The following is a 26716-nucleotide window of genomic DNA, read 5'->3' as shown; positions in this document are numbered from 1 at the left end:
GGGCGGAAACAAGAATAGGTGGGCATAATGTTATAATATGGGATTGATTATATCCACAGCAGGCAGACTGTGATTTGCATGTGGAAAAGGAAAAAATGTGAATCAATTTATAGAGCAATAAGTGATCCTTGTCATTTTTGAGGTTTGAATATGTATAGGACAATACACCAATTTGCTTTACATTTCCTCAAAGTGACTTCAACATCACCAATCCTGTCTGTAGTTCCTACTTTTTGTATTGAGAGGACTAATATACTCAGAACTTTTCTGGCCTTGTAGGTAGAGTCCTCAGTTTGGATAAATAATCTCAGATTAGACACAGAATACAATGTGTGAAAGAATGTGGAAAACTGCCTAAAACAGAAACTACAGTATAAAGAAGACACAAAAGGAAACCAAGAGAAGAGTTTTTTTTTTTTAATTATTCCTTCATATTCAAACTTCACAAACAGTGTGAACTTGTACAATACCTCGGAAAGTGAAACTTACAAAAAAAGTGCTGGTAACATTTAAAAAAAAAAAACAACAAAAACCCCAAAAAACAAACATCATTCTTAGCAACATCAATTACTCTTCCACACAAAACAGAAACCTTGTAAAATTTATTTTCGTATTTTTAAGGCGTAATACTTCCGTATAAAGTATATGCAAGAGATAAAACTTCACAGTATTCCAAAATGTCACAATAATAATAATAATATAATAGTATAATGAAGCGCTACAGTTAATTTTTCTTTTTTTGAATGTTTTTTTCCTGTTTAAATAACAAATACAAGTCACAGGTAAATATACGTGAGAAAAATACGAGGCTAATATTAAATGGCAGGTAAGGATACTGTCACTGTAAGAAAAAACTGGCAGGATGTGTGTATTTAGTCTATATTTTAAAGCACTTGATAGAAAAGGCGTATGCAAGGTTTTTCCAAACAATTTTTCTGTTTGTTTGTTTGATAACTGACAAAAATGTAAGAGTATAATGAGAAAAAAAAAGGAACAAACTCCCTCTCAAAACTATTGACCTGCTCATCCCAAACCATGTATATGTTGATGGATGGATGTGTGTTTTTGTGGATCTATGGATTTATACCGTGCACAGAGTGATACAAGCAGTGTTCCATGCCCACCTGCAAAGATTGGAGGGTATAACACTGTAGTCATTCAGCCCAGGTTCCTCTTAGGAAATTAACCTTTCAATTTAAAGCTCTCTTTCCTTGCCTCTCCCTCTTTCCAAACTCTTCCTCAATTCCCAGGTCTTTGTTCTGAAAAGACAATCTGGTTAGAAAAGTTGCCCTCCACTCATAATTCACTGGGAAATGGAAACTGCATAAACAGTGACACACAGACACTGAAAACACCACTTGAATGAATGAATGAATGGATATGTATGTGTGTGTGCGTGTGTGTATTTTAGGTCTAAATATACAGTGTGTGTGTGTGTGTGTGTGTGTGTGTGTACACAGTAGCAATTGCAAAAAAGGGACCATATTCCTTTCCATACTAAGATACAATGTGATAAGAAACATTTCTGTGCAGGGAAAAAGGTTTCTTCGAATCTTATCACAACACTGCGGCGGGAAAATCAGGAAATGGGTTCACCTTTCAGCAGTCACCCCAGTAAACTTCATTGAGAACATACATGCCCAGATATCTCTTCTGTGCACATGTGTATGTTAACAGCTAGCCATTCAGCCAACAGGTAACAGAAAGACAGCAGATAGCAAACACATCAATAAGGTGCTCAAAGAAAAAAGTGGCACCCACTTCTCAAATGGATGGCCACGTTAAGGTGCTTCAAAAAAGTTTTTTTTTTTTTTTTTTTTTTTTTTCAGTTTTTATTTCAAACATTAAGAGAGTACTGATTTTCACATGGTAGTTCTGAGTCAGGCCAAGGGTTTTGAGGTTTCTGACATCTTTCACTGAAAAGGGCTTTCACTGTAGTAGTTTTGTTCAGTTTGTTGTGGGTCACTTGAGTTTAGAAATGTTTTTCATAGCCAGAAACTGAAATCAAATCAACATGACTAAAAGAAATAACTGATGAAATGGTATAGAACATTACTGCATTTGCATCGGATCAAGATGGTTTCGCCCATTTTTCCTTTTTCACTAACACTGTTCCTTTTTTTCCTTGTTACAATCCATTCTTTATGAACATACAGAAATGACCAAAGTCACTGCAAGTAGCTGTTTTTATTTTTTGTGATCTGTTGCAAGAGTCCAACCTTGTTTCCTCTGCTGCTGTTTGTGTAGCATCTGGTTTTGTAATGAGCATCTGGATTTGTAATGAGCATCTGATTTTGTTATGTGCATGTGTGTATATATGCACATATACACACCTATACATGTATAATATATACACTATATATATGTGGATACATATAGGAAGTGTGTATACATTTATACATAATATAGTGTATATCGTTTCAACTGGAGATAAACTGAACTGGGTTCAGACACTAGCACATGCTTAACTTTCCCCTGCTCCCTCTGTATATTTTAAACAGTCTGGAGCTTTAATTTATTTTTTAAAGTGCATTTTCAATGCAGAAAAACTGTAATCCACTGATTCCTTGGAAAACACTTTTGATGAGAAAAATCTGACAGTTCTCAGCCCCAAGCAAGAGAAACCTGGGTTTGGTCGTGCTGGGGGCTGACGTGGCAGTGCCAGGCTTGTGCCTGAGTGATTAATGGACATTCTGGACTCCGGGCACCTTAGCAGCAGCAGCAGCACCTTTATGAGAAGGTAGAGATAGAAAAGGAAGAAGGAAGGAAAGCTCAGATGAGGAAGAATGAAGTATTGTGTTTACGTATCAAAATTGCTAACTTTGACTATAATGGACTTGTGCAGTTCCTGTTGGCCTCGGCTAAGAGATGCCATCTAGTCCCGTCTCCACCAACTGACACCAAACTCCCCATGGCCCCTGCATGCTCAAACATCACCCATATGTCCCCACGTCTAAGGCTGACTTCTGTGTCAGCTTCTTGTGGGTATGTGAGTGCCAGCATCAAGTAGGAATAAGGCACCAGATAAATCAAAATGTTACAAAAAGATGCAAACCCCATTTCAAAGAGCCTCTCCCATTGCTCCATTAAAATATTGCATGTGATACCATTCGTTTGTGTGTACCTAAAGTGTGTCAAATACAGTCTCTGAAAGGAACTCGAGGCCCTTCAGCACCAGAGATCTTCAGGAATGCACCTTTTTTCTAAACACACCCACACCCCCCCAACCCCCCATGCCCACCCCACACCCAAAGCAAAAGCACCAAATTGGGAGAACAAGGCTGCTTGCCATTGCTCACCTCATTTTTGAAAAAATCAAAGAAGTCTATGAAATAGAATGTTCAGGAAATGCTCTGAAATCAAATGGATTTAGGCTGTTATGTACATGGTTACTCAATGCTTTAAATGTCCAAAGAGTGTCATGAAGGGGTTGAAATGTTTGTGTTCAATGTTTAGGGTGAATGTGTTAAACAAAAGTACTTTTCAAACGATGCCCAAATCTTCCACTAACACATAAACCTCCCTTATCACTTTTTAAAAAAATTGTAAAGAGGAAGAGGTTCATCTAACTATAAAAGGAAAAGATGAAGGCACGTGATATTATTCGGTCCCACAATCCTTAAGAAAAACGGTATTTTGCAAGTTTGTGTGTGTGTGTGCTCGCATACATGAAATGCGAGTCCAAGAGGCCATTGGGGCAGTAGTCCAAGGGAAGCTGGAAAAGGGGAACAAGAGAGAGTTTTTAGACAGAAGAAAGGAGAAAGGAAGAAACAGAGGCCTCTCTTCAGCTTTCTATCATTGACAGTCTCAAGATTCGGCTGCTTTGGAGTCCAGAAAGGAATTTGTTTGTCTTGGTCTGGAAAGTGCCCCAGTTAAATATCTCCAGTTCATCATGGTACAGCTTTTGGTGTTTCCCTTTTCCCTTCCCTCCAGCCAAATGATTTTTTTAAAAAATCACAGTTTTTAAAAATTATTTTTTCAATGTTGAAAAAATATGGAAAAGCTATTGAACAGCCTTAGGGCACTGCCTCTCCATCTTCACAGTGAGCAGATGGATGGACAATCCACAGAGTCAAAGAGGAGGTGGGCAAGATCCCTTGTGCTCAGTGGTCCCTTGCCCCACCTTCCTGAGGGCTGGGGGGCCTTCACGCCACCCACAGCCATTTCCCTCCTTTGGGTCCCTGCCCCCCTGCTCCCATCCATGGAATGTGGGCTGCTGAGAAAGGCAGAGCCATGCTAGAGAACGATGATAACAGTAACAGGAGGGTCTCAGAAGCAGAGGGTGAAGGAGACGGGAGGCGTGCTCTCCTCAGGCAGTGTTAGCAGTGTGCTCTCTTGGCAGCCTCATCTCAGGATGGGAAAGTGTGGTTGCCCACTGAGAGGGTGAAGTCCCACTCACATTTTACTTCGTGAGACCTCAACTCTCAGGCTCACCACCTTTATGCCTCTCTTTGCATCAGGTTGGCCCCCAGTCCCTAAGAAGGCAATGATTTGAGATAGAGAGGCAGAGCCCGGCTGTGTCATACAAAAAAGGGCAATGCACAGCAGGATTTCAGAAACAAATTTAACTTTGGTTTTCCAACTTTTTCAAACCATAAAAATTAAAGCAGGGCTTCGGTGGCTTTGATCATCTGACAGCTGTTAATATTTTTCTCATTTGGCAAGGCTAAGGCGGGGGGTAGGGGGAAGAGAAAAGGGGTTTCCCATAATTGGTTGAAGACACAGGGTGGTAAAATGCTTCCACACTTAAACTCACAGTCCAGTGTTTTTGACATTTCATAAATAGCTTTTTTTCTCTAAAAAAAGAATAAAACAAGAACAATCCCTTTACTTACTCATCTGAAACAAAATAAACAGCAGTGGGTACAAACTTCTTCTTGTAACAATTACAAAAAACAACAATATAATCCCAACTTTTAACACGCATCTTGAATCAGTTATTTTTTTTTTTAACCTCAAAACTGCAGCATATCCTTAAGGGCAAACTTTTCGATTAGTTTTTTTCTTTTTTTTTTTTTAAATAATGTCTTCACCAAAAAAACAGTCTTGTACCAATAAAATGCATTCAAAAATAGAAAATATTACACAACAAAAATATGTATCCTTCCTTTCCAAAAAAGATTCTTCACAAAAAAATGTAGAAAAAATTCCAACAATTTTTTTCCTCTCCTAAACATTAACTTTCAGTCTAGGGCACAATTATTTATTGATTTAAATGTCTGTTTTTGCATAAAACATGGAAGATGCAAAACATTTACTGTATTAGGATTGTGAAGTTACATCCACTCCCACCCCTGCTCTAAAACAAAACAAAACCAGAAAAAAACCAGCAAACATTAAACAAATGATAGAGTCAGTTGGCTAGGAAAAATACCGCTGTTCTTCCCTTTACTGTGCATTTGTATGGGTAAACGGGCCAGTTTGGTATTGGGGAATGTTGAAGAAGGGAGATCAGGTTTCAAGATTGGATTCAAGAGCTTCTTTAGCATATGCTGATACCAATGAGTCACTGACAGTCCCCAGGTTGTACAACTATCCATTGCAAATCCTCATGAGAAGAGAAACACATGAGGTAGCACATGGGAAGTCAGAGGACTGAAGCGTGTCCATGTGTGTACTGTACACATACATCTCGACAAACCACTTTCTCAAGCATATACATATATATATAAGCATATACATATATATATGCATATACATATAAGCATATACATATATATATACACACACACAAATTTGTTACACAGCAAATTTGTTTTTAAATATTTTTTCTCAAAAGGGAGCTCAAGCATAAGTTAAAAGGTAATGTGGAAATCCAGTGGTATGCGAAGGCTGGGATTGTTTCCTCCATACTTTCTTCCACATTTAACCTGTTTGGGCATTAATTGCAATAATGACAAGATCTCTGCTCTCAGAGGAATGCTCTGTTTTCTCCACCCCCACTGAACTACCAGGTTCCTTTTATATTTTCAGCGTTGTAGTTTAAACTATGTATTTTTCTTACTTGATGATATTAATCTTTCATGTGGGATGTAATTTGTATGTGTATTCAGTACAAATATATTTTTTTCATAGCTTTTTTTCCCTGTTGCTTATTTGCTGGTTTTTTCCCTCATGGTTTTGCTTTGTTTTGTTTCTGATTTTTTAAACAGTGAAATGTGTCCAATTTTATTTCCAGTGCATTAAACAAATTTTAAATTAAAAGAAGAAATAAACGTTTCCCCCCATCTTTCTAAAGGAAATGACTAACAAAAGTACAATACAATAGAATCAGGCATTGCCAAGAATAGCATGATGTGCAACCTCAATTACATCAAAGAAAACAAATAGACAAACAAGAATTATAGAACACAAGCATGAAGGAGCCAAGATTACGTAATTCCAACTATGGTATGATTGGCAAGCACTGGTTAAAAAACAGGTAAGGCTACTCTTAGATTTCTAACTCAACATAGTTAACCACTGCTCTTCTGTCTTTTCCTTCAACTTTTAATCTTTTACTCCCTAGTTCTTTATATCTTTAAAATGAACAAATTTGTTTTTATATTTTTGGTCTACAGTAGAATTACATATTAATAATATAATAAAAAGATATTTCATTAACAGGTTGGTACTGCATCCATGTGGGGACAATAGAAAAAAAGTACTCAAATAGACATAGCAAATGGACTCTATTCTTATAAAAATAACCACAAATATAAAGAAATTATAATCAGGGCAACAGATTAAAATGAAAAGGGGTATAGAAAGATATATTTGAGATAATAGAAACTCCTGACAAGCTATGCCCTAGAAATGCAGCCTCCAAACCTTGCCCATGATTTCCACCTTTCCATAGCCTCACTTCAAGTTCAAATGGAAATGAAAACAAAATAAAGTGAACAGGTGGTTGAGCCAGCCAAAGCCTCCAAGTTATGTTAGGTGGACAGTAAGACCAGGTGGACAGCATTTGAGAAATTGGCTGGACACAGGGGAGCTGCTACTGGTATTTGTATTTAATTTGGAGGAATTTCCAGCCCACTGATAAAGAGAGAAACCAAGGAACCAAGTGACTTTTCTAGTAACATATAATATATGAGATGAAATATAATTCTGTTAGAGAGGACATGGTGGTGAGATGGGAAAGAAAAGAGAAGAGAAACAGGCAGACTTCGGGCACCATCTCCCTTTGTTTTCTACAATGCATTGGTTTCCTTCTGTTGCAGAGCATTCTTTAGGATTAGCTACAGACCCCAATGTCCTCTGAGTAAATATATGTCAGCTCAGCTCCTGACATGATATCCATGCTTATTGGCCTCCTGCAGGGCTGGGTGGTTCTGGAGGGTCCCTCCCCTGCTACCACTGCCCACTGGCCCTTGCCTTCAGTAAGGCAGAGAAGGTGTGCAAAGTTTCAATGGCAGGGGCTCTTTACATTAACTATACCTAACTGATGACTAATTCACACAGATGGTTCCATATGGAAACAAAAAATAAAGAAAAAGAACTGGTAAGAGTTGAGCTCAGTAGCCAACTAGTGTGAAGTTTTCTTCCAGGAAAAAAAAAAAAAAAGAAGAAAAAGAAATGGTATCTGTCAGAAAATACTGCTTTTGGTTTCTTTTAACTTTGAGCTGTCCTTGGTTTTTCTCTCAGTCAGTTGCTCCAGTTTAAAGGAGAGTTTAGAATCTAGTGCAAATATCATCAAATCACAGCATTCCAGAGCAATATCCTGTCCCTTCATCCTAAGTGGATACTATCCCTTCAAACCTCCTCAGAAGACTGGAGGCAATGGTACAGAAAAGTGTAACTGAATAAATTATTAATCTAGTACTCACTACGACAAAAAAGGCACTATCACAACAGATCAGCCTCCAAGCATTTTCCTTGCCATGGGCATGGGCGTTTCAACCACTCCAGCAATCACAACAAAATCCAGACTGTGGCTTTTTCAATACTTGAATTCATTGGCCAGTTGTCTGACTCTCCCACCGGTCACTGCTCTTGGCTCTGGCCGTACAGAACCCTGATCTGCACTGTGTACATGCTGCCCTATGTTTCACCAGTGACCTTTGTTTGGTTCTAAATGATTTAGCTCACTCTCTTCCATGGAAGTTTCTTTCTCTCCATCAGTCTCCAGGTCATGACTCTATTAAAGATCATTTACAGTGTCAAGTAGTGTTGTTTATTTTTTTTTCTATTTTTTAAACCTCTGATCAAATCCAAAGTCATAAAGATAGTTCAGTACGTCCTCTGATGACAAGGTCTCCTGTAAATACCATTGTGAACAGAAGGAAAACCAAAGTGTAATCCCTTGACCACCTAAGCATATCCCTTGAGCCCGTCGTAGTACTTTTTTCTGGGAGCAAGGAAATTGGGCTCTGAAGATTAAAATCTTTGGTGACAGAACTGGAGTGGATATGCAAATTTCAAGGAAGAAGTTTCCCAAAGCCTCAAGAGAAGTATCCTAGGACAGTTAATGTGAATATATTTTAAAAAGTCAATCATTTCTTTCTATAGCTTTGGTTTGGTGCAGTCAATGTCCTCTTAGTGATTACCCAATACCTATTTCTAAGTACCTGTTAAAAGATCTGGATTTAGTTTCTTACTTAAAACAGATAATGCTTTGAGTGCTTAAGGAATTTCTTATGCTAGTTTGGATGGCTCTAAATGGAGTTTTTCTGACTAACAAGGCTGACAACTTTCTGAACAATATTTAAACTTGGAATAGTAGACTTGGACGGATAGTAAAGAAGAGAGAGAAAAAGACAGGTTATCAAGGTTGTAATCTTAGGGAAGGGGCCTCAATTGAGAGTTTTCCAAATTGATGCCCCACATGTGATAGTGTTCAGAGAAATTCAACATTAGCCATTTATATGGGTTATGATCCTTTCCTACTGTGCCAGAACCTTCAAAACTGCCACTTTGAATTCTGGAAAAGTCCTTCAGCATCTTTACTCTTGTGTTATTATTTCCCACACAACCTATTGCTTATCCTGTGATGAAAGATTCTTTATTAACAGTTACTAAAGAGCTGTCAAACTCTGATTACTTCTAAGATTAAAAAATAATAAAAATAAATTTAACAAAGAAAAGTTGGGGAAAAAACCAATTTCAAAACTAAACGTTTAGGCACTATTAAGGTCTTCTGCTTAGTAAGGATAGTCTATGATGGAGCAGCTAGTATGTTCTAATCCATCCTCCAATCCTTCCTCCAATGTCCAAGTTGGCCTAGCTGTTTCAAAATAAACCTTTCACTTCACTGGTTTTCAGTGTTTATTGCACTGTTCCCTATCTGTCATCTTAAAGGACTTTACCACATGCATGGCCTTCCTCTTTGGTTAGCCTGATCTAGGTTTCACCCAGGGATGGAGAAGCATAATCAGGCTGAAAGGGTAATTCCAATATGGACAAGGCTATGTGTTTTTGAAAAGAGCACATCCTACTGCCCTCTGCCACACTAAAATGTGCACAAGCAAGGGGCTTTGTGGAGTAGGCCAAGGCAAAGACTTCTACATCATATCAATTGGCTTCTTCACTGTTAAAACTCTTACTGAGAGCTCAGTCGGAAACAAGATTGGGTAAACTTTTTCTTAAAGGTTGTTAAGTTGCTGTACTAACTCAGCTTCTTTACAATAAGAAAACAGATCCTATCAGCATGGCGGTTCCTAGGCCTGATCAAGAGTTGACAGAGATTCCACAGATTCTCACCAACCCTGCTAAGATCAAGCATGATGAAAATAACTCTGCATTTTAGTGATGCTCCTACTTCCACAATTTGCCTTTTTCTTTCCCATACATAACACACTCTCTCCCAGCACAAGTAAGTACATTTCAGTAGTGCAATGCAGTGCAGTCATATTTAGTGCAAAAAAAAGCCCTATTATAACCCAAAGCTCAACTCTAAACAGCTCTTACAAAGGTTACCAGTGCTACAAAAGTGGGAAATTCAGTCTATCTCACACTTAATGTGAGTCATCTCTTTTGTTGCTCCTGTTTGTTTCAGCTCAAAGTAGAGAAACTAGCATGCACCTATGTATTTTCTGTAAAACATTAAGCCAATAGGCAGAAAATAAAAAGTAGTCGAGTTAAAGTCAAGGGTATTATTTAGAAGAGGAAAACAGCTATTTAATGTAAAGGTCAGTAGTGGTTTTTACTTAATAGTTTTCATCATGTCAGATGGCTCTGATGCTAAGGGGAATGGGTTCAGAAAAAGATAAAGCTTTCCTGTTTCTTGAAACACGGTCCTAAATTTAACAGTGCTGGGCTTTTATTTTTGAATAGTGCAATCAGCTATTCCTCAAGGGCTACAGGCAGCAGCCACCTAACATAACATAAATAGGTACACTAGGAGCACTCACTTTTCTACATTGATCACTTTTTCCCTCACCTCATTAGTCTCCTATTCTTTTTTTTTTCTGACTACACATAAATACAGATATACATACACATACACAGAAATTCTCAAGGCCCCTCTCAGAATGATCAATTGAAAATTGGTACAAATAGCTCAGTGACACACTCACACTGAAGTACAATTATTAAATATAAAAGTGAATTATTACAGCAAAATTAAGAGTCTGCATTGTACCTCTTCTTGTGTTATTCCATAAGAAGAAAAAACATTCATAGTAGGATTTCTTAAGGAGCTTACTTCTTTCTAAAGATTAGTCTAGAATTAGTTTGGGATATGGCAATATTGAGTGAATTTGGAAAAATTATTTGTATTTGATCATCCTCAGGAATCTGTCTCTTCAGTTTGTCTGGGTCTTCACCCTCCAAAGGTAAGTCTGCTTGTCTGCTCATACCCACACATGCATGCTGTAAGTCTCAAGAGAATCAAAGTGTAGTTTAAAAAAAATGACGAGTTCATGTCCTTTGTAGGGACATGGATGAAATTGGAAATCATCATTCTCAGTAAACTATCGCAAGAACAAAAAACCAAACACCGCATATTCTCACTCATAGGTGGGAATTGAACAATGAGAACACATGGACACAGGAAGGGGAACATCACACTCTGGGGATGGTTGTGGGGTTGGGGGAGACGGGAGGGACAGCTTTAGGAGATATACCTAATGCTAAATGATGAGTTAATGGGTGCAGCACACCAGCATGGCACATGTATACATATGTAACTAACCTGCACATTGTGCACACGTACCCTAAAACTTAAAGTATAATAATAATAAAAAAAAAACCATAAGAAAAAATAGGTTGTGGGAACAAAGGAATAAAGCATAGTGGGGTCAGCACACTCAAATTACCTTAAAATATCAAGTTACCATAGATTTTCTCTATCATATCAGCTTCTCACCTTTGTTTGCCATGATGAAGATTACTAAGACACCCCGCTTTCATCTACTCTGAAAACCATAATTCTTTCAACAATAGTGTAGGAACAATTTTAATTAGATATATGCAAATTACCCTTAATTTATATCTCAATAGGCTCCTCAGGAAAACTGAGGTTCAAATCAATGGGCCTAAAGAAGAAGTTTAGCAGCTGAAAATAACTTTGAGAATTTTCTCCTATAAATCTACAGCTGGTTCCAAATTAAAGTTTGTCCCAAGGAGAGCAAGAGCAGAGTAACTAGCCTTTGTTTTCAAAGATTCCCCTAGTTGTGAACATGCATAAAGCACTTTGAACTACAGGAAAATCTTATCTCAAATTTGAACTATTATTTTGTTTTCAGTGATCTCTCTGTACGCTCCTCTTGTGCCCGGACGGCACATTAGGTATAGAAGTCAGGAGTTTCTACCATTTCTCTAGATGTGTTTGGCAGCATGAAGAGAAACCTTTAATCACAAAGAAGTATAGTTACCTTACTAGTTCTTCAAATTGTAATAATGAGAGACAGGCAAGAACAACAAGGGGTGAGTAGTGCTAACTTTCTCCAGTAACCTTGACAACTGGCTTTAGGAATCCAGACCTGTATCAAATTTGGTCCCATCACATTGTCCTGTTCCCTCTCTTTGTTTTTCTCTGTTCACTTAATTGAAATTGCAATTATTTTAAAGATTGAGCCAAGAATGTCAGTTATAGCACAAAAGACAGGTTACAAAAACGTTGTCAGGCTATCTGTTAATTGAGTTGAGTTGAAAACAGTATGCTTTCAAATGAAGTACTACAATTTCCTTTTTTAAAAAAATAGTTTCTAATTTGTTTTTTCCTTCTTTTGTGGTGGAGGGGTATAGATGGGTGAAGTACTGGCAATGCAGTGCCAATCTCCCTCTGTTACTGTTCCCTCTAGTGCCTGGGGCTGGGGCAGGTGCAGGGGTGTGGGGAAGGAGAGAGAAGAAATGGGCAAACAGATGTTTCTCTACTTAAGACTTCATGAACACATACAGCCTCGAAATGGCTAGAAAAGCAACAACTACAAGGATAAAAATCAACAGATCAATTGATTTTGGCATTTTAGCAGCACCCCTTCCTTTTCTTTCCTGGGTATCTTGCAGTAGATATTAATTAGAAATACCCAAATAATTTAATTAAACTAATTTATTCCCAGCCTTATTCCAAAAAGGATTTGAGGAGGCAGTAAGGATTTGTAGTACAAAATGCATGGTCTTCATCTGTAATCAATAAAAAAATCTATTCTTTGGCCCCAGACCTGTTAGTTTAGGTAAATAGGGTTTGTTTCTCAAGGAACAGGTTTTTGTTTTAACTGTTCTATCCTCAAAGTAAAGAGAGAATTTCTCTCTTAAAAGCTCATGAGTGCTATTTGAAATGGAAGATAAGACTTTTGTGGAGGAAAAATTCCTTCATGGTAGGATGGAAGGCTTTTCTTTCTAAGGGGAAAATAATAGAGTAAGGGTGAGCAGTTATTTGACTGTCCATGAACAGTATCAAATTAAGAAATAAAAATCCTTTACTATCTTGAGAAGAAAGAGAGAAAGGGAAACAAATAAATCAACAAACAAACCTTACTAAAATACACATTCCTCCAGTTTCAGATTTCCAAAAAGTAATAATTATGCTTAAATCAAGGTTTATAGATAGCAAACAACTGTTTGAATGTGTGAAAGTATTATCCCTTTGCTCTACCATGTTTCACTTTCTTTGAAGGAATTGCATCTATGCACACTTATCCTGAAGTCCAGTGCAGAAAATAAACTTGTTTGCTACCAGCCTCAATCTCAGAACATTTCCTAAGCTATATTTGTAAATTCTAGAGCTACATATCTGTAAAATAAGATGCAGACTTTCTGAAATGCATTGTGTGTGTGTGTGTGTGTTGCAGAGGGAGAGGGGAGTGAAGCAAGCTTTTTCATGGAGAAAAGAAGAAAAAAAAATCTTCCTGTCCTCACAAATATATACTATAGTGTTTCTGTCTATTATTTTGATGCATTAGTTACTGTTAGGGCTATTGATGCTCCTGACAGGTGTCAGCCTGGAAAGACAGGAGGCTCATAAGCAATAATAAATTCACACCCTGGAGTCTCTAGAATATCAAACAGGATTTACACATTAATCTGAGACTAACACAGAGGTTGTGGTGAGAAATTCTGGGTCTTGGGGTTGGAATACTTCTTGGGGAACTAGAAAGAACAGCGTCAAGAAGTCATCCCAGATTGAGGACCAAGTAAGATCTATCAGAACCAGAGCCTCTCCTTCTCCATATTATACTTTAAATGATAGCATTTTAGGATTTAAAAGTCTTTCTTCCTTTGGAAGCCAGTGCCTAAGGAGAGGATTACTTTAGATAAAGAGTACTTCAAGAAAAAAAATTACCAGGAGTTAGAATGGACAAAGAAAAAGAAGGATATAGGATTGATTGGAAGAACATTCCAAGTGAAGATCACAGTCCTAAGCAACGTAAATATTGCCTTTAAGAGATGTTGTTTTCCTACTAGATGCATGCCTCATAAAGGTTTTCAAAACTGCTATTTATTTCATTGTTCTCTACGGTGTGAGTTGATGTTATAAACTGGTTTGATTAAGATAAAAGCTGGGTCAAATCTCAAGTCAAATAAAAATACATTTCTGATATTAAATGTTGATTCTTTTTGTCAAAGGGTAAAGCAAGAACTGAAAGCATACCGCCTATGCACTCAAAACCACATAGTACTCTAAATGTCACAGGACTTGTCTTCATTAAAGCTGAGAGGCGATGTGGTATCATGACAAGAATATTGGACCAGAAGTCAGGAAAGATTGTGTTACAAAGTTGTTGTGAATGTGACATTATAAGCATCCTGAAAGGGATACACCCAGAATGGTATCAGTCAGTCTTTTGGGCAATGCTCTGGTGACCAGACAGTTGTAATCCACTGCAGTGAGATCTAGCATGACAACCAAATTATATGGGGAGTATTTAGGTGCTGGGGAGTGCACTGCATGGCTCTTTAGGTATCCATTTAGCTCTGTTATTATTTTATTTAAGCATATATTAAGTTTATGTTCAGGCAATCTCTGGTTGCAAAAACAGACACTTTCAAAACTTTATGGATCTTTTCATCCATTAGTAAGTTACTGCTCAAGGTTCTAAACCAATCAATGATTTTTTTTTCCAAAAGGCAATAAATAAAAAAATTCTTCCTAATTTTTCCTACAATGTGTTCAAGTGGATGTGGCTTTTCTTGTTTGAGAAGAGCTCACTAAGGCTTGAACAGTTATCAAAATTATTTCAAAATGTTACTCTTTTCTTTAGATTCCTATAATCTAAAGTCTGATAAACAAGTAATTTGACTAGTGGAAACAGTCAACATTAATGATTTTTTTTTCTCCGTCAAAAGTGGTTTACTCATATCAAGAACCTGAACACTGTGGTATTTAAAAAAAAAACAGAAAATATTTTTCTCTTCATTTTTGGCCAAACGTGAAGGTAAGGGGAATTAATGACCTCAGCTAGTACAGTTGACATTTAAAACTGTGACTCAGGTCCTCCCACTCTCAAAAGAATATTGATAACTTTTAAACTCTGAAGCTAAAATGAAGACATGCTTCACTCTGCCTACGAGTCTCAAGTTTATGAACTCACTCACTTTAGTGTTCTTTCATTAAATAAAACTTAAGGATGTTCAGAATGGGGTGGAGAAAGGAAGAGAAACGAACAGTTGGGGGTCACAATTATTAGAGTTTTGGGGGCAGTAATGAAGACGAATAGGTAATTTGAAGTAGTCTTCAAGAGAAACAAGAAATAAAGGGAAAGGGTTAGGAAAAGGAAAGAGAGAAATAATGAAGTTGATATAATTTGGATATTATGTGATCATTAGAGAAGAAACAGCCTCACTAACAGCCAATTCACAATTATGTTTGTCTAGTAGAAATATATCTGCTGGAACACTTTGGAGAACAGATTGGTAATTTTGCCATTACACTAGACATTAGCCCTTTCAAAGCAGACTAAGAGTACGTAGTTCCTTAGTGAATACAAGGCTTCACAACTGGAGAGCATTGCAGGGAGCTTGGCTAAGGTGAAAAGGGACTTGCTGGAGAGGCACAGCAGAATGGGATGGGATTAGAAAACAACAATCTATTAGGAAAGATGAAAGAAAGGAATTCCACCGTGTTCACGCTGAGAAGTCTTCATATTGGACCAGTGTGAGGGGGTCTTTTATACTGAGGTTTTAAAAAGCTGACTTCATTTTGTCCTGAATGTAGAAGTGCAGAAGGACACTAGTTTCAGGCACCCAGGATGGTGGAAAAGTTTATTCAACTGAGGCTTTCCATGCGTTGGGTTGAATAGCTGAGGGAAGCTGAAGAAACTCTTTTATCTGAAAATATGATCTGAAAATATTTATTGTATAGGAAGACAGGATGCCTGATTTCTGAAGTTTTCTTGATGGCCCAACTAAAGAAGAAAGGCACCAAATCCTCACTTTAACAGGTAAATGGAGATCCTCAGGGCTGGATACCCAAGAGCCACAATTTTATGGATTCCTCAGATTTAAAAATGTCTCAGATGGATATTTCCAAATTCTATTTCTATTAGCCTCTGTGGATAAAGAGTTCCTGAAACTCTGGTTTTAGTTTTTTGAAAAAAAAACTCCCAGCTGCCAAGCTGCCTCCAGGGAAAGGTTGAAGACTAGTTAAAATAATTCTAAGCGCATTGAAAAAAGAAAGTGTAAAGAACCAGTATTAAAATGAATGTTTGAGAATACAGTGGGGACAACTAGGTAATTCACTGTCTTACGCTTTTCAGAAGACTGGCCCTTTTTGAAACGCAGCCTGTTATTGTTGGTCAGATCATGTGGCACTTAAGTAGCCCCTTGATCATATTTTTAAAAGCAAATATAGACAGTGACAGTCCTACAGGGGAAAATCACAGATACATTCATATGCACCTCTTTTGTTCTTCAGATATTGAGTGGGTCAGCTAAACAAGATCACTTTGAATATGAACCTCTTTGTATTAGTCACACCAACAAAAAAGTTTCAAAAAAAGTTTTCACTTTCCTACATTTGCTAAGTCTGAGCTTTAAAAAATTCTAAAATCCTCTAAAGACAATACTGAAGCTGATAATATAAAAAGCAAATTAGAGCACTGATGATTATTACTAAATGCACCAGATTAACTGCAGCAGGTTGGTGATGGGTGATATATGCAAAGACATAATATTTCAATCAACTCATGATCATAGGCAGATTCAAAAGTTAAAATGAATATAATGTAATATATATTTCAATATAGAGTTGTTATATATAATGTGTATGTCCTAGGTTTCAGAAATACTGCAATGTAGTGTATTGTACTTAAGTAAGCATACCTAAATAGTAACTCATATTCTTTCACAAAGTCACTAGTACTGTTAATTAAAAGAAAAAATAAAACCAAAACAACTAACTGTTTTTCCAGTAAAAAGAAATACCTATGGTTACAGTCACAGACTTCTTTTGGATATAGAAAGACAATATACATTTTAAAAAGTAATAACGACAAAAAAGTTGCAACTGTAAGTATCCTTACTTAACAGGGGAAAGGGAAAAGTCACCAGAATAGAAGAGGAAAGAAAATGTCCTTTGACTTCTGTAAAGCAGAAATAATCTACAAGTCATAAAAAATAACAAACCATCTAGTAAAAGAAGGGCATGGGAGTGAGAAAACTGAATCCTGAATTCCAGGCCACCAAGCCTTCAGAGTCCATTCATTCAGCATATTATACTAGAGTAGCATTCTACTTCAATGTTTGAGATGGGCAAGAGCAATCAATTCCTAGAGATTACCAAAAAATATTCCCCCCAAATAGTCTATTGGTTTGCTAGACATGGTAAACAACCCACTCCTGGAAAGACTTTGGCAAAGGCCACGTTGGTTTCAGGAGACACAGTTTGTGAATTACGATGATATCTTGTGAGTACAGGCAGAATTAGGAAGCTTTAGTTTGAGAATAAAATTTATGTGTGTGTGTGTGAGCACACTGCATTGCATAGAGGAAAGGAGTGAAGACCTTTGAGCTATGGGATGGCTCAGGCCAAAGTTTGTGTGGGCTTTGCCTGCCTGGCATTGGTCCCCACCCCCACCACCTCCAGGAGACCTGGGGAGATGCCCTGGACTGCTGCTCCCTCTTGTCTGCTCACCAGTTGAAGACTTCTGTTATACCTTATTATGGAGGAAAACAGCCTGTCCCTGTGGGTTTGCTGTGGATTCAACAAGCTGCATTTGTTTCTCCCAATTCTGAAACACTACAAAAAGCAACAGAGTGGGCAGGTGACTGCTTCCTGGGAAGGGAGCCACAAGTCTTAAACACAATGGTGGGAAGAGGCAACTGTATCTATGCACAAGGACCTCTGCCTGTGTGTGCTTCATTTGGGGGGCACACACACTTCCAGATGACAATAAGTATATACACAAACACACACATGCACACACATGTCAATGAATCCAATAGAACTGTAGAGTTTGTTAAATGCACTCTACTCCACATAAGCATATTCAAGTTTCTCATGAAAGGGATACATAGAAATTACTGATGGTTGGGCTCCTTCAGAATGCCCTAAAGTCTCATCACAGATACTGATGCACCCAACTAAGGCAACAAAGCATAAGCAGATATGTGAGATATGTCAGACCTTCGACTCCTAACCAGAAGTTCAAAAATGTATCTTGTTGTCACTGGGCAATATGAATGTGAAACAGTTTTGTGCTGAGGGAAGCTCACACTGTGTGTGCACAGGTATAAATAATGTATACTCATTTATAGACATTTTGGATAGCAGCGGTGACATACTGGATGGGTTAAGACTCTTTCATTATTAGAATCTACATATAAATTGCAATGATTTTGCTGGGTAATAACAACTGTTGCAACACTAGTAGAAACAGATGCCCCCAAGGTCTTTTTTTTTTTTTCTCTGTTGGATGTATCAAAATCTCATTGAGGCATTCTAAACCAAAGAAACCTCTGAATTTGAAAGAGGGTTAGTAGGGACTTTTATACCCTCATTGGGCATCCCAGAAGCCTGGACTCTCAGGACTGTGCCTAGATTTTGCCTGTGATCTGTAGATTATGCTCTTGCACTGGAGACTTCAAAGTTATGAGTTTGCATTCAAGCAAAGAACCACCAGATAAAAGAGATGTTCTCTAAAACTGAGGAAAAAAAAGTTTAGAGATATACACTGTATAGAGAAAAAGCTTTTTGCTGGGATTATTCTCCTTGTTAAGGAAATGTTTAAAACTAGTACTCCCAGGCACCTGTGATTACATTTTATAGGATTCTATTTAGTAATATGATGTCTGTTTTACATTCAGCCCCAACCTACGTCACTGAAATAGAATAGGAAATAGCAGCCACTATCTGAGAGTAGCCAGTTCTAGGAAAGTTTGGTACCTCCCCAAGAAGTCACTGTTTCCATAGTCCTCAATCACGAATAGGGCTTGTTTTTGTGATAATGTAACTATTAAACAGCAAGAAATGCCTATAACTTCAGAGCCTTCTCATTTCTATATCTTTTATCCTCTTCCCAGGGCTTTCTGATTTAAGGCAATAATGCTATACTATAAGTAGCCTTTTGTGAAAATACCTTAATTGAGGTCACTTAAGATTAGATTTCAGTCTGAAAGTCTACAGTTTATGGAGCAAAAGGTGGAGCCTAAAGAAACCACTAGAATGGCAGGTGTTTTAGTCAGTGGTATGGAAAGATCATGTTTCTTGTTTCAACCCAGGGCATTTTTACCCACCATGCTGTGAGGAGAAAATACATAGTTCTGAAAAAGAATCCACACTATGTAGCCCTAATTTTCTATCTCTTCACTCTAAAAAGGATGGAAACAAGCCCTACTGTTCCATAACCATTCCCGGGGATCTGCTAAGGTACATTGCTGACTACTATAGACTCAGTGTTCAAGGAGAAAAAAAAATCTTCAGAGACTTAGAAAAGTCTTTGGAATATTTTGGTCAGGCTGATCGTCCTGATACTCAGTGCCAGAAATGACGCTTTGGATTAGTAGTTTCCACATTCTGAATTTATAGGAACACTGAGTCACCACAGCCTTTTTTCTTGTAAAGGTTTAAGTGATGTCAGAAATAGCAACTCTACACAGAAAGCCCTTGGGAATATGAAAATACTCTCTCAAGAGCAAGGGCTCTTCCATGCCCCTTTTCTGCCTCTATATGTAGCCTGAGCACCAGGGTAGAGATTGCTTTTGAAAGTTTGCCCCATGTAATCTATTTCCTGGGTACTTAAAAGAACAGCCGTTTTCTTCATGAAAACACAAAGAGGGGAAAGAGGCTGCTGCTGTTCCAGTGGGAAGTTATGTCTAGCCCCAGAAGGCCTGGTGGCTGGGTCAGCTCAAGCACTCTCTTCATGCACTGCAGGCTCAGGAGGCATTGGGTTGCTTTGCTTTTTCTATGGAATTAGGGAGCCTATTGAAATTCTAGTGCACCCTTCCTTTTGTTTGTCACCAAGTCACATGGTTCTGCCTTCAGTATCCTATTTTTCTTTTTTTTAAATTTCTTTTTCTGAGGAACAAAATTGGCCATTTAAATAAAGTTCTTTTCTAGTGAGTAAAGAGGTTTCTCAGAGCCAGAAATCACTGAAAAGAGAGTCTGTCGATCCTACCCATGGAAAAGCCCAGAGATTTCTCTAACCACTTCTTGCCAAACTTCCTAGTTTTGTGATTGGATGTTTCTTGGTTTAGCATTGTTGGGTGCTGAATACATTTTGCAATTCTTTTGTTCTCTGCCCTAGAGCTTCCATTACCCTGGACTTCAACTCATTACCAAATTAAAAAATTCTTTTAGAAGATTTCTTTTAAGAGTCAGGTCACAACAGAAAGGGCACCCTCCTGTTCTCCTAAATCTCAAGGGCATCTCAGGTTGTGTCTGCTCTTACGTTGCACCTTCCTTTTGTTCCCTTTTGATGCAGCAGCACACTGGCTATAGCAGAGGCAGACCTGATTTGATTATCTGATACCTTTTCTGCAAAATCATATATCCCCTGCTCCCAGCCCCAACTAATCAAATAACATCTTCTAGAACAACAGAGGAAAGCTCCAGAATGGGTGTATATCCCGTGACTCCTGGTCAGATCTACCTTGCTCCCTGTTTTCCTAGGGGTCACAGGTGTTGGGAGCATTGTGGAGGAGCCTCAACGAGGAAGCGACATAAGGCTTTATTATGTTTTCTCAGGAATCGAAAGGGTTTTATAAGGGGCATACCTCATTTTTGACTTCTGTGCTGAGAGAAAACATTGAGTTTTGGGCACGGGCAGAGCACAGACAGCTGGTGTGCTTGTGTGAGGGAAGTACACAGCTCAAGGCTTTAGGATTGAATGTGAAACAAACATACCTGGAGGAAAACTTTTCTCTTTTCATTATCAGAATTCACAAATTCTTACTGTTCATGGGTTGAAAAAGAGTATTTTGGGACCTTATAGAATATTTTGGTGATACAAAATAAAACCCTTATGACTTTTAAACACAGCAAACCCAAGTCTTTCTAAGGCCAAGAGCTACTATGATCTCTCAGATGACTAGGAATGAACTGCGGCTAGAGTATGAGCAGGAAATTATCCAGCACACTTAATCATGGCACAAATAGATTCAAAGCATTAGGAATTTGGGAAGAGAACGGTCTATAAAACTGTTATTAGGAGCTACAGTTTACCTCTCAATTAAAAGATACAGGAAACCATTTTGATACAGAGATTTTCATTTCAGATTTTTTTTTTTTTTGCTTAGCTTGTTTCTCAGTTGTTCCCCCTGTGTACAGCTGTATCAGATCCATGTGTTCCCATTATTTTCTTTTTTAGGATTATATTTCACACATTTGGGGGCCTTTTTTGTACAAATATTGGCATGTAATAAGGAAAAATTGCCCATGATGCTGAGATAATACCAATGTTTTTAGTGTTAGAAAATATTATTTTTTTATAAACCATATCTAAATATCTTGAGATAAAAATTCCCCTTTGACTTTTTTTCCTTTCCCCTGTTTGGCAAATTCCATTTTAAAATTATAAATTGCTAAAAAATGTCCTTTCCGTACTATTTCTCTCTTCCTTGTACTTATCCTAAGAAGTCTTAAATCTGGAACATTTGCTTTTATCTTATCTATCTGTTTCCTGGCTACTAGAAAGAAATTTTTTTAGCACTCATATCACCCTACCATGATCGTCTAAATGTAAGATGACTGTAGGACTTGAAACAAAAAAAAATTAAAAAGATCCACACTCATTCTCTGATTTTGAAGCAAATGTCTTTCCCTATTTCTAACGATATTTGTGATTGTTTAACTTAAAAGTGAGAATTGACAATCTAAAAGCATCTCTATCCTTTTGAAACAGGTCCAGATTGGTTTATTTCCTAAAATGTGGATCAGTTTGGAAAGTGGCCATTTGATGGGCCAGGAACATAGCAATAAACAACTACCTCTTTGCTCCTCCAGATTAGATCTCCCACTCCAATCCAGCTTCTTCCTCTTTCCACAAAATAATGTGTCAACTATTTTAGAATGTGACATGTTTGGGAAGGATAAACATACAGTAGGAATATGTCTACTACTATGCAAACCTGGCTGGTCCATTTTGTCGTGGACTACAATGATTATATCACCTCATTAAGAATTCTTTAGGGATCCTCCACCTCCTCTCCCACTCCCTTTTTTTTTTAAGAGACACTTCCTTTACAGGGAAAGGATGATAGACTCCTCAGGGTTTCAAGTCACCTGCAGCTTTTTCTCTACATGTTCTACCAAAAGAAAAGGTGGATTCTAACCCAATTGCTTAGCATTTTACATGGCAAATCAGCATTAAGGCAAATGGGTCTCTCTCAGATTTGAGAAACAGAAAGCTACATGTGGCCCATAGTGGCACCTAAGATCAACTTTTCAGGAGGTATTAGTGAAAATTCTTCCGACTTTGCTAAATTTGAACAAAGACACTTTCAAATCTACTGTGAAACAGTTAAAAATATTTTGAAGTGGCTTTTGGCCTTCTTTCATTTATAACATGTATTGAGTGATTTCATGTCATTGTCTTCTAGCTTTAAGAGCTTTTTTCTTAAGGTCAATCTTCTCTTTTCATTTTATAGGTGGAATCACTTGTTTTCCAAAATATCAAAACAATTCCATGACATAGTTCATTAATGCTCCCCCTATTGGTGGTAAGTGGAAATATTAGTCTTACAACACTGCTATTTTAAAAAGCAAAATTAGCAATAGAAAAATGAACTTACTTTATCTCGGAAGCTGTTCCTCACTAACTGTTAAAACAGATCAGTTTTGGACACACAGTTCTTGGTAGGACTCCTCTTAGAAATCACAGTAGGTTATACTCAATAGTCAGTTAACCACCCAAGTTTACATTAAAACTTCTAGCAAAATATCCACTGAATTAAGCACTGTGGGACCAAATCAAACTCACAAACACTTCAGTTACACTAACCTTACAAAGCATCACAAAGAACTTATGAAAAAGATCCAAGTTAACCAAATGTCTAAAATATATGAATAAAACCAATTTAGTCATTACAGAGTTGTTTGTGTTGGAAGATTTTCCCTCGTTTGCTGCACAGTTTTTGTAAATAAAATGCTGACAGGAAAATTAAAAGGAAAATTAAATTAAAATGTAATGTAATTTTGAAACTAAAATACTCTCTCCTTTCTTCTTTTTAAAACTGTAGTTTGGTGTTTTGCTTTGTTTAAAGATTTGCTTTCCCCTAAGTATGTTAAAATATGCCCAGCAATGAAATCACTTTGGGAGTTTCAGCTAGGTTTAAGAATTCCTATATTTGAGCTGGAATCCCTTCAGGACACTGTCTATAATGAAAATGTCTCTATTATAATACCTTGATCAGGACCGAGGAGAGAAATCCCTACTAGGAAGAGAGAGTGGCATCTGGTATGATGCAATAGATTGGTGGTCTTTTGAATGGTGGCTGTTGGCATCTGGGAATTTTTTTGTTAATTTCCCTAAACCCTTTCCAAGAAGCAAGGGTTAATTCGTCATCTAAAGAATGATCATCTTATTTAGCCCTCTTAACCATGGTGGAAACAGTCAGAAGGTGATATTTGAAAGGAAAAAAGTAATTTTGGCATCAATGCATCTTGATCTGTAACAGGCTTCTCATAATGATGCTCTTTGTAGCTGGGAAGGGTGAGGAGCTATGGCAGAGTTTTGTGAACTCCTCTTCCTGGCTGATCACAAAAGAAAAGACCCCGTTTATCAAGACTTCTAGACTACTAGTGTTTCACCAAGAAAAAAAGTAAAGTCAATAGAAATTCTAGAATTGTAAGATCTCAGTGAAATTTTGGAGAAGCAAGCAATCTCTTTCTGAAAGATAAAGTCTCTTCCATGAAAAAGAACAGAATTCTAGATGAATCAGTTGAAAAAATTATTCAGTGGGGCAACTTAAGCTTGCTAAAGTCAAAGAACTACATATCAAAATACAAAGCAGCAATTCAAATTACAGCAGGGATGGGCTGGCCACAGAGGCCCTCATCAACCCAGGCAATACTTAAAATAATAAAAATTAAGAAAAATTAAAAAAAATATGAAGAAAATATCCTTCCTCTCTTTCAAATATAACTTTAGTTGCCTTTTATTCTTTCTATCTGGAAGCAGTATCGCTAACCTTAACAGTCTTGACTTACCAAAAAATATATATATGTGTGTGAAATAAAATAAAAGAGAAGAAATTGGTGGCAGTGTATGCAAAACCAAAATGAAAAAAATTACTTTTAACAATTTCACTTTTTTTGTTTTTTTTTTACACAAATACTGTTGTAAATATATTAAAAAAATCAGCATTCTATCTGGTAAACGTCACTTTTGCCCCTCTATAAAATTTTGAATTAAAAAAGCCTCAAGAACTTTTTATTGTTCCCCCCACCCTCCATTTCTCTTTCTTTTTCTCTTCCACAAGAATATATCCTGACACTTTTTTTTTTGCAAAGATTGTTGGAAATAATCCTTCTCTTGTACCTAGAAACATAGGTGCAAATTTCTGATATCTTTGTTTTATCTGCATTCCTGCCTTTCATGAAAGTCCCTCTTGATTGTGCTGAGGCTGTGGCTCAGCGAAGACACTGAATAAATACGATAGCCACTGTTGCTTGTTGCTTGTCCAAGTCTTCCTGGCTTCTGCTGCAAGAGGGGGATATGGAGAAGGTGGGCCAGGGTGTGTGGACCCGGGCAGAATCTGGGGAAGAAGCCTGCCATTCGTCTTTCTTTCCCACACCACCGAACCCACTGCCCTTCCCACCCCCACAGCCCTTTTATGAAATCAGACAACGTGGTAGGTGGAAAACAGCAGGGCCTTTCCTCTGGGTTTTCAACCAGAAGTGATATTCCACAGTTTTAACTGGTTACTGTGAAGTCCAAGCGGCCAGAATTGTGAAAATGTCCACTGAAACACTGCAAGCGGTGTACTTAAAGACAGTAGGCCTTTTAGATTTTGTTATATATTTTTTGTAGTGCTCTTCACAAGTGGAAATTTTTTTTTTTTTTTTACTTTTTTTTTAAAAGATTTTTTTGTAAAGAAGGGTTGTATTTAGAGGCCAGTAGCTAGAGATCCAACCAGTGGACCTCTTGAAGCACTACCAGGCCTTAAGGCCACCATCCGAGGGAGACTGGGAAAACTATTATTCACCCAAGCCTCCGGAAATGTAATGTACCAGCAGGCAAAAAACAGTTCTTCATGTAGTACAAAATGAAACGAAACAAAAACAAAAACAGAAAGTAAAAATGAAACCAAAACATTTCTTAAATTCTAGTGCCATAGCTTTTTTGTTTGTTTGTTTTTTGTTGTTTTGTTTTGTTCATAAGAAAGAGAGAAAGATACTACTTATCCGTCAGACACATGCATCCTCATGTGGTCGTTGAACTGCTCGATTTGGTCAAACTTTGCTGGGCAGACGGAGCAGACATAAGTGGTCCCCTCCGTGCAGGCCACCACGCCTGGGGGGCCAGCGCGGGCACCTGGGGGTGTGCCTGCAGGGGGGGTCCCATTGCTGGCACTGTGCAGGGCCACGTGTCGCTCCAGGAGGGTCTTGTGAGAGAACTTCTTTTTGCAGATGTAGCACTCGTAGGACTTCTCTCCCCGGTGGAGGCGCATGTGCACATTGAGGGAGCTCTTCTGGGTGAAGCGCTTGTTGCAGATACTACACTGGTATGCCCTCACCCCTGTGTGTGTCACCATGTGCTTGATAAGGTAATCCTTTAAGGAGAAGGAGCGCCAACAGATGCTGCATTGGTGGGGCTTCTCACCTGTTGATGTAGGAAGAGACAGCAAGCAGGACAGAGCGAGACATAGCAAGGGATGGAGAATGAAGGACAGAAAAACAAGACAACAAAAAAGAAAAACAAAACAATTAAAAAAATAAAATCTGATTGCTTAATGGATCATCCTTGATTGGAAAAATCCAGGCCCTCCTAGCCTCTCATGTGCAGAGAAATTTTGCTTTATGGTGATGCCAGGACAGTTTTGTTTTCCATTTCCCTATGCCATAAAACGGCTTTCTTGGAAAGCTACCAGATATTCCCCACTAAAAGTCTTCAAGGTCACTCCGTGGAAAAGGGAGGGCTATTTTTGAAGGGGGTCACTTTCAGTGTCCTGATTAGGGGATTTAGTGTTTCCCATTAACATTATCAAACAAATAGAAGAAGTAAGAGAGAAGAAAGATCTTTGGAGACATGGGGTGCTCTAGAATCCTTGAGAACTAAGGATATTCGTCACGATAGCTTGGTTCCTTGGGGAAAGTCCCCACTTCTAGTAGTCTAAGAAATACACCTGTGTGTTGACTGTGAGTTTGGAAAATATTTCCCAACATAGGAATACATTATTTTGAAGAGCTATACTTTCAAGGTTATCTACTTTAGACAGAAATCTTTCTAAAATATAATTTAAGGGTTAATTGCCTGTTCTCTATTGACTGTAGTGAGCTGCAGATTGGCCTCATTGGGTGTAGAGGCTGAGTAGGCGGTGGGCAACATGATGATATCAGACTCAAATGGTCCTATTCAAATCCGGGCACCAACACACTCCACTCCACTCTGACAAATCACCAAATGCCTCTGAGGTATACAATCCTACTTACCTCATTGTGCTGGTGTTGACATAAAATACATATGAAATCACTTTGCAGACCACCAAGAGCAGTGTGGGAATACATGCATGGTATTCTTATTACAAGGATACCTCCCATCCCCATTAAATGCTTCCATATGCTTTTTGAACTCTTGGGTCAATTTTTAAAATAGTTCTCCTGCGTCCTCCTTTGCTCTCAGCCTGTTGGCAGAAACCCTTGTTTCTCCTCAGTTTACTGCTTTGGTTTGGCTTAGAAACCAAATGATCAAGT

At 37.9% G+C, this 26716-nt stretch overlaps 1 protein-coding gene across 31 annotated transcripts in view; it reads right to left on the bottom strand.

Moving 5' to 3' along the window:
• Positions 1 to 401: 401 nt before the first annotated feature.
• ZBTB20 (zinc finger and BTB domain containing 20) overlaps positions 402 to 26716 on the bottom strand; it is an 841831-nt gene continuing 815516 nt past the window's right edge. For all 31 annotated transcript variants that reach the window (XM_024244272.3, XM_054551481.2, XM_054551485.2 and 28 more), the window contains one exon: positions 402 to 25625. In XM_024244272.3, the coding sequence (XP_024100040.1) occupies positions 25204 to 25625 (422 nt within the window). In that variant the 3' untranslated portion in view covers positions 402 to 25203. The remainder of the gene's footprint in view (positions 25626 to 26716) is intronic.

This window comes from Pongo abelii, chromosome 2 (assembly GCF_028885655.2).
Source record: "Pongo abelii isolate AG06213 chromosome 2, NHGRI_mPonAbe1-v2.0_pri, whole genome shotgun sequence".
Classification (NCBI taxonomy): Eukaryota; Metazoa; Chordata; class Mammalia; order Primates; family Hominidae; genus Pongo; species Pongo abelii.
The sequence above is the reverse complement of the archived record's forward strand: the minus strand, read 5'-3'. Positions and strand labels throughout refer to the sequence as shown.